Here is an 8,868-nt window from a genome sequence, read left to right on the forward strand (position 1 = left end):
ATCAATCTGGTCAATAAGAGATGACTCATATGTCACCAAGAAGTATACATGACTCCAATCACGAAAAAAACAAACAAAAAAAACAACTAGATGTGTAGCCTGATAACAGCAAATAGGAATTTTCTAAATTGCTCTTTGAAACAGTGAAAATCATTCATATACTCCCAGTACTGCCTGTCACAGACACTTAGTATCTTTTTTGCTGGTGAAAATGTATGATAATAACAACCAGATGTAATGGCTATCAATGAACCAAAATGCCTGACACATGCCAGGCACCGTACCTTTCATTAGAGCAGAGAACATGTCTATCTGTTGTAGTCAGGGGGAGCCAGGGAAATGTAGAAAACTTCAAACACTTCACAGTCTGATTTACTGTTAATGGAACAGCAAAATTTAAGGGATCAAAGACAAGTTAATAGACTCCCAATGTTAAGAGCAAGGCTTTACCCTTAAAACAAGTCTTCAAAGTTACACCTTACAGTAACCTAAAATATACTAAACAAGGTCAGCTGCAAATTTGTTCCCTAACAGGATAAATAACAGAGCTGTTTTCATATTTTACACAAAACCCATACATTATTGTTATTAGAAGAGCATTAAATACAAACCAATACTGAATGACATTTAGAACTTGAATTACATTTTCTATTGTGCCCTGTGGCTAACCAAAACACAGAGCTTAAATTTAACATGAAAGGAACTGGCATTTGGAGGCCTTTAATTGTAGAACTTAAAAATGAAATAGACATAATCATATAGTATATTTAAAAATTAGGCACGTTCAAATATCCTTCATGGTGTTAGATGTTTAAGCCTCTTTGAAGACGACTTAAAAACCATAAGGTTGAAGATCAAATATCAGCACTCAAACCAGATTAAAAGAAATCTGAGAAACCAACACAATTTTAAACTAACCCATTCCAATTATGTTTTAAACAAATCTTATATTGTACAAATTAAGGTGGCAAAGCTGAGAAACAGTATGCAGTATCTACAGAAACCCTTCCAAGTGGCAAACAGTCTTTCCGCCAAATGCTCTGAAAAGAGCACGGAATCACTGAATTTAGATAACAGTATTATTAAATTCCCAAATATAGCACAGTTGCTTCTTTCAAAAGTGCCAACACAAAGGCAGGGTTTACTTTTTCACAGAAAAGTAAGAGGGGGGTGGAGGGAAGGACAGACCTCTACTGCACACAAAAAATGGGTCCAAAATAAGCCCCTATCATTAACCCACAAACTGCAACTCACATAGCATTTTACCATCTCAATGGTCCCTAACATTTTTAGCAGCTGCACTCGAGGTCCCACCTTCTCAGCCCTGGACACACTCTCTCCCTTCAGATGTCTCTCCCCGTCACTCAGTGAAGCCTCTAAATCACAAACACAAAGAAACTACCATCTCAAAACCAAAGCTCCCTCACAAGCCTAACAAAACTTTCACAGAAAGAAAAGGTAAAGTATTTTAACAGCTAAACAAGTTTTCAGTTCTTTCTTATGCTGTTATTCAACCAGAGTTTCTATGAAAGGCTTTTAATAACAGACGGCTTCCAAACTGAGTTAAATGAAATACTTGACATGAACAGATACACCCTTGGACACAACGTTTTCTTTTCAACTATGCAGGCAATAAAATGTCAGGTACATGCTCACTTAATTATTCCCTAACTGCATCAACTGGAACAAAGGTTTCATCCTTTCCAAGCCTCAGTGCCTTCATCATTAAAATGGGGATATTAACAATATCAATTTCACCGGGACAAAGAGGCTGAAGATTCATTCGTTCACTCAAAGAATATATACTGAGCACCTACTATGCTTTTGGCATAGTTTTGCACGCTGGGGATGAGCAATGTTCAAAGCTATCATTAAGCTTATAACAAGGAAGACAAAGAAGAGGTAAATTAGTATGTGATTTCAGACGATCTTTGTTAGAAAACTAAACATAGCTAGAAAGTGATCACTTGGGTCCTCAGGAAGGCCTCTCTGAGAAGGCGACACGTGAGCAGAGACCCAGCCAGACATCTAAAGACCTGGATGAGATTCCAGGGAGAGAGAGACTCTAAATCAGAGCTCTTCTTCTATCAGCTGGTCGCTGGGATAAAGACAAATGAAGAAACCAAAATGATCCTGAGTCTCTGGCTTGAGTAACCGGATGAACAGTACCACTTGGTGAGCTGGAGAATAAACAGGACGCATACACAGCACGCGGCACAGTTCCCAACAAAGAATTTGTGTTCAGTAAGCACTGAGTATTTCTGCCACCATCACCACCCACCTAAATACAGCTGCTCAAATGCAGTTAGAATAATGTAAAATTTCACCACTTAGACACTATATCCTAATTTGAGGAAACTGAAACATTCAAGCTTGAGCACACCATTAGGAAAAGTACATTAATTTCTGATTTACCAGGTCAACAGGATCTATCCCTCTACATATACACACCCATTGGTCGTGGAGACACTTCCGTCTGCTGGAAATTACTTTTGTCTTGAGGAAAATATCCTATTAAGATTTCAGGTTGCTGTGGCAATTCTGATAAAAAAAATATATATTACTGTATTATTGATTCCTTATTTGCTAAAAGCGAAACTTACTCTTTTCAAATATTAGTGTTTTCTCTTAAGTTTTTTAATCATTTTAAAAACTGGAAAAATAACAGGTTTTTTTTTTTCCTCTGAATAGTCTTCCTATAGAGGAAAAAAACGTAAATGTTGAGTCAGTTTTGAAATGAGGGGAGGGTGTTCCCCTCTTTTGTGGTTCAGCAAATACTACTACTCCTTAGATGAAAACATGCACAATGTACATAAAGAATCTGTTACAAAGTATTTATTCAAGGGCTCATCTCTGCTTCTTAGTCCATCCCCCTCCTCTCTCTTCCTCCAATTATGTAGTTCCTGACCACTTCAACTTTCATTAATATCTTTAAAGAAAAAGTTGTCAAAAATAAAGGAGTTAAGCACTCATTCAACATCTTTGACGATCAGTCCTCTGTCACATGTGATTGAACATGCAGCAGTACAGTTGTAATGAGAATGGGAATAATGAAAAGACTAAAACTAATTTTGTAATTGTGCTTGAAGTTTTCATGCCAGTATTTCCTAATCTTAATACAGATAACAAAAAATTAGCTCTAGACCATACATCTGATCTCCCCTGCGGGGAACTAGGTTGAAAATACATGGTTTAAGATTCTACTTTATTGGTTTTGGCTTAGGCAGAAATTTTCACTGTTAAAAATCGCAACCACACAAGAACCCAGTAAACGGAGGCTCCTATTATTTTCTCGTTAACAGCAGCACCGACAATCTCAGCAGTAGCGACACAGCACAGATACAGAGAAAAATATGATCTAAGAGATTAAGCAAGCAAAAACACATTTTTAAATACTTTTACTACTCAATCACATAAATCTCAGGAGCATTTTCTTTTTTCCTTCAAATCAATTTAACTGCTTTCCAGGTACAAGGCACTCTACTGGGAATTAAATCACAAGAGCAACCAACAATTCTGTGCTTAGTACATGCCAGGCCCTATCCGAGCACTTTACAGCACTGTCTCATTTAATCCCCGTGACAATTCGATATGGTATTCTTTCTTATTGTCCCAATTTTTGGATGAGGAAACTAAAACCTTGAGGGATTAAGTACTATAGCCAAGGTCACAAAACTACTGGAAGAAGTGGGACTTACATTCATGTCTGTCTGACTCTGATTTTAACAGTGTACTATGTATAGCTCATTTTAACTGGAGACCCCATAACAAAACCATGAGCTAGGACAGATACCATCGTACCCCTATGTGAGGAACACAGTCCAAGAATGCAAGTATAAAACATTCAGAATAATGTCTGGCACATGGTCATGAGGGCTCAGCGGAAACGTTGTTATTGTTGAAGAAATAATCTGTCAGTCCCACAAAAAAAAAAAAAAAAAAAATCACTGGCAAGTTTTAGGCCCCTTGACCAAAATAAGCAATAAATACAAATGCACTCTCCTCTGAATAACAGCAGAGGAGGGGAAAGGTCAAACTCATGTAAATTAATGCAATAAAAATAAGTTGAGGAGGGAAGGGTTGGTTTTTTTTTAACCTAAGATCCCTTTCCTTAGAATTAACCACAAGAACCAATATATTTCTATTTTAGCAGAATGCATCCAGATTGATTCCAAAGAGTTACCAGTTTGTTTGGTTTGGTACGATGCAGAGTATAGGGCAGGATCATCTGAAGGAAGAATAAAAAGTCCGTCCAGAATGCCATCAATTTCACCCTGTAGATTCGGCTCCACATTAGAACGAAGTTTAGATAAGAATTCAACTGCACCAAGGTCAACCAGATGCTTGACTGCTGGGGGATACTGAAATAAGAAGAATCACGTATGTCAAAACTTCTACACTTTATCTGACAGCAACTAAACCAGGAAATTATTTTTAGTATGCTAGATGTTCCTTTTGCAAAAAATAAACCTTGCATTGATGTACCCAAAAGTAAAGAACTTCCATGAGTAGGACACAGATTTATAGAGACATACGTAAACCATGCGATGACACTTACGAAAGAAAAGCCCAGACACTGATCACTAGAAATGCACACTACCAACTCCTACTTTTATTTATTAAATGGATTACCTCTCTCAACTGACTCCCACCCCAACCTCTCCTACCTCCAACCGTCAAAAGATGCCAAAGTAATAATCTCCTATGACTGCACACTGACTTACAGTTTCAAAAGGTTAGACTTGCCCTTTGACATCTGACCCTGACAACTGCTCTCAAGACAGGCTGAGGGGCGCCTGGGTGGTTCAGTCAGTTAAGTGTCCGACTTCGGCCTTCGGCTCAAGTCATGATCTCATGGTCTGTGAGTTTGAGCCCCAGTCGGGCTCTGTGCTGACAGCTCACAGCCTGGAGCCTGCTTCGCATTCTGTGTCTCCCTCTCTGTCTGCCCCTCCCCAACCTGCGCTGTCCCTCTGTCTCAAAAATAAGTAAACACTAAAAAAAATTTAATAAAAAATAGTTTTCAAAAAAAGACAGGCTGAGGAACATAAAATCTGAAAATCAGATATGGAAAACGCAATTTCAGATACTTGAGGTATTCATTAACCGTGGTAACATTAACTTTAAACATATTCTCTTCCAGACACATGTAATCTTTAACATGTAAATGACAGAACACAAGGAAACCAGAATAACAAATGGCAACTTCCAAAGATGATTCCAAAATTCAGAACACACCAGAACCCAGAAGTTCTATTATTCCGGAGCACAACAGATACAATGTGAGACTCAACATTACACATAAAAGGAAGCTGAGCATGATACACCCAGACGACCATCTCTGGTTGTTCCAAAAATAAAAAATAAAAAAAAAAAAATGCTACAAATTAAGCAACATTCACTCGTCTGATTTTATTTCAAAATGATCCTACCTTAACCAATCTGCTCAACAGGCTGAGAACCTCTTCTTTCATTGGAACAGACGGGAAATTGAACCATTCCAGCAAACGTTGAAAAAGCAGCCTCTCCTGAACTAGATCTTCACAGCAGAGTAAGTTGTGCTCAACCTTGCAGAGGATATTCTTGAGAGCGCGTTCCCTGATCTCGGCCAGCTGATGACCTGTCAAAGGACAGCACAAAGCTATTTCCCAGCTCCGAAGAGACGCCCCCCCCCCCCCGGAATTCACCCTAAAACTTAGTTGATGCTGGGGGCGGGGGCAGGGCCAAGAAGGAAATAAACCAGTTTTGTTTTTGTTTTGTTTTGTTTTTAACAGGCGGGCCTCGGGTGCCCTCGGGACGCGAATCGCTGGGTTCACTCAGTCCGAGATGGATCCCCGGCGGCTGCCCTGGCGAGGCCAGGACGAAAGGGAGCCGTCTCGGGGTGGCCCGGCCTCCAAAACGTCACACAACCAGCCTTAGCAAGTGGCCACGACAGGACGGCGACGCGGGCGAGGGGCAACTCAAGACTGTTACCGAGTTTCCTGATGAGCCCCGTCAAGACCATCTCGTCCCGCTCAATCAGCCGCCGCCGGAGAATTAAACTGCCGCGCCACAACGTCCGTGTACAATTAGTGTCCCCATGGAAACCCGGCCGGTCGGGCTGCGGGTTCCGCAAGGCCGGAGACAACCACGGCACAAATAGGAAGCATCCAGGGAGCTGCTGCTGGGCCCCGCGCCTCCACAGAAGCGCGGCTCCTAGACAGCAGTCTCTGTCGTAAGAACCGGAAAGAATGAGGAGACAAGCAGGGAGTAGAACCCGCCTTGGCCGCCGTGCACGTCGGGAGTTGTGGTCTTCGCCCCTTTGTGCTCCCCTCCCGGAATTCCGGACCCGCCGCTGCACCCACCCGCCGAGGGTTCCGGCGTCCCAGCGCGGGCTCCAGCGCGGGAGGCACGGGTCTGGCAAAGCCCAACCAGGCCCTGCAAACTAGCCCTGGCTCTGCCAACCTGAATTCTTGGCTCCCGGAGCCTTACAATTTACAATACAGAGTTTGGATTCCCGCACGTCCACCAACGCCCACCCCCCCCCCCCCCCGCCGTTGGTAACTAAATTAACTTATCCTCTTTAACTGTAAAATGTACCTGCAAAGGCAAGCAGTGTCCTTGGACACCTGAGTTCTGTATAAACACCTAAGGAGGGACAGGGAGGACATAACTGAACAGAAGAGGGAAAAAAGAGGACTATAGAAAGAAAAACAAACAAAAAAAAAAAAAATAGGGAGGGGGCGGGGTAAGGGTGTGAATTAATATTTGAATGTCACCAAAGTTGGCATGGCACTGTGATTGGTCTGAACAAATAGGAAAAGAAAAAAGAAAAAAAAAAATTCTAAGCAATGGTAAGAGCAGCAACAAGATTAAATTTGTAAAGAGATTTGCTTTTTAGAGAACATTTCTCTCACCAATGTTTTCAATTTCCCTAGGAGAGGGATGTCAAGGTACATATACCCATTTCTATTTTGCGAAAAAATAAACTTAAATTCATAGGAGTTCTTCATCCACAGTCACATCAACTACTTAAGTGGCAGATTGAGAGCCTGACCTAAATTTTCCTTGTGACATTCTTAGGACCTTGCTGCCCCTGCAAGGTGTGTAGGTAGGTTAGAAAGTAGTGATGTTAGACCCGGATCTGGAAGAATAAGTAGGAATTTGTCTGCCAGGCAAAGAAATGGGGTAAGGGAATTCCTGCCAGAGAAAACAGTTCAAGCAAAGGCAAGGATTCAGAATGAGTCCGTCAAGGTCAGGGAAAGAGAGAAATTCTAGGTGGCCAAATTACCTCTGGGAGGTGGACGGGGAGGTAACTAGCATGCTAGTTCTCCATTTGTCCCTCTGGCTTCCAGGTGGCTGTGGGGAATGGTTGATGGCGGTAGGAAATTGGAGAGTGGGAGGAAAAAGAGGTGTGGATATTTAACCGATGCCCCACTAGCCCATACCTGAGCCTCCCTGGCCGAAATAGTGACAGTGGCTACATTCTTCAACCCTAGGGTAAGAGCTTTTGATGGGTACTGTGCCAAAGGGACCAAAAAGTGGAAACAGTTATACCAGCTGAGAAGTTTCTGTAGTTATCCAAGCATGAAAGCTTGGATTTGTGGATTTGAAGTGTCAAAGTCAAAATACATATGACAGTACAGAAGAATAATGGAAATAACTTTAGAAAGATATTTCTAAGATGAAAAGTCTTAGATGATGAGAAACTGAGGATTTCAGTGGGGAAGGGTCAGTGATAATACTGTGGGAGAAAAATAAATTACAGTTGACTCTTGATCAACATGGGTTGGAATTGCACGGGTCCACTTACGCACAGATTTTTTTCAATAAATACAATACGGTACTCTAGATGTATTTTCTCTTCCTCGTGATTTTCTTAACATTTTCTTTTCTGTGGCTTGCTGTGTTGTAAGAATACAGTATAACTAAGTATAACCTACAAAATATGTGCTAATCAACTATTATAGGTAAGGCTTCATGTCTACACTAGACAATCGGTAGTTAAGTTTTGGGGCAAAAATTATATGTGGATTTTTGACTGAACAGGAGTCACTGCCCCAAAGGCCTGTGTTGTTCAGGGGTAAACTATAATGTAAAACAACCATGTTTCAAGTTAAAAGGGGGCATCAAACTATAAAATGGTCTCTTTTTAAATGAGGTATAATGAACACATAACATTATATCAGTTTCAGGTGTACAACATGATTTGATATTTGTATACACTGCAAGATGATCAACCACAGTATGCCTAGTTACCATCCATCAAAAGTGGTTTTATGTTGCTTTTATTTTCTAATTTTTATTGTTATTGTTGAGTGTATATTGTTTTTATAATTAGACAAAAGTCATTAAGTCCTGCTTATCACATTCAAAGCAATTATGTGTCATTTTTCTATTGGACTAAGTACTGGTTTGCCAATTTTTCCTCAAAGAATCAATCTTCGATGTATTAATTCTGTTAAAGAGAATACCCAGATTCTAAGGTATTTACTGTACTTTTATTTATCATCACTTGCTTTCTCATTCCTTTCTTAGGTTTGTTTTCTGGTTCCTTTTCTAACTTCTTGAACCAAAGGTTTTATTGCTTTGTTTTCATTCTTTCTTATTTAGCTGCAGATAATTCCATGAATCTACATCTAAGAAAAGTTTTAATCATATATCATGAATTTAGATTTATAATGTTCTAACTATGGTTATTCCTGACCATTCTGAAACTGCTATTTTCATACTTTCAATCTCACCCAAGATCTATTTAGAAGGAGGTTTTAATCAGCTCTCTCCTGCATACACTTTAGTTATTAATTTTTACTATTACTCTATCTCAATCAGCAACTTGGGCTTTTATAATTTTGAACATCGATATAAATTTTCTACACAATGCCTGAGTAC

The 8,868-nt window shown here is 40.2% G+C and overlaps 1 protein-coding gene across 2 annotated transcripts in view; it reads right to left on the reverse strand.

The window, feature by feature from the left end:
- Positions 1 to 6,186, reverse strand: part of RTTN (rotatin) — a 161,401-nt gene extending 155,215 nt beyond the window's left edge. For both annotated transcript variants that reach the window (XM_060614068.3, XM_060614067.3), the window contains exons 1-5: positions 5,971 to 6,186; positions 5,430 to 5,617; positions 4,184 to 4,361; positions 2,452 to 2,541; positions 285 to 375 (exon numbers count right to left, since the gene is read on the reverse strand). In XM_060614068.3, coding sequence (XP_060470051.3) covers positions 285 to 375; positions 2,452 to 2,541; positions 4,184 to 4,361; positions 5,430 to 5,617; positions 5,971 to 6,001 — 578 coding nt within the window. In that variant the 5' untranslated portion in view covers positions 6,002 to 6,186. The remainder of the gene's footprint in view (positions 1 to 284; positions 376 to 2,451; positions 2,542 to 4,183; positions 4,362 to 5,429; positions 5,618 to 5,970) is intronic.
- Positions 6,187 to 8,868: the final 2,682 nt, after the last annotated feature.

Source organism: Panthera onca, chromosome D3 (genome assembly GCF_046562875.1).
Source record: "Panthera onca isolate mPanOnc1 chromosome D3, mPanOnc1 haplotype 2, whole genome shotgun sequence".
In the NCBI taxonomy this organism is placed as follows: Eukaryota; Metazoa; Chordata; class Mammalia; order Carnivora; family Felidae; genus Panthera; species Panthera onca.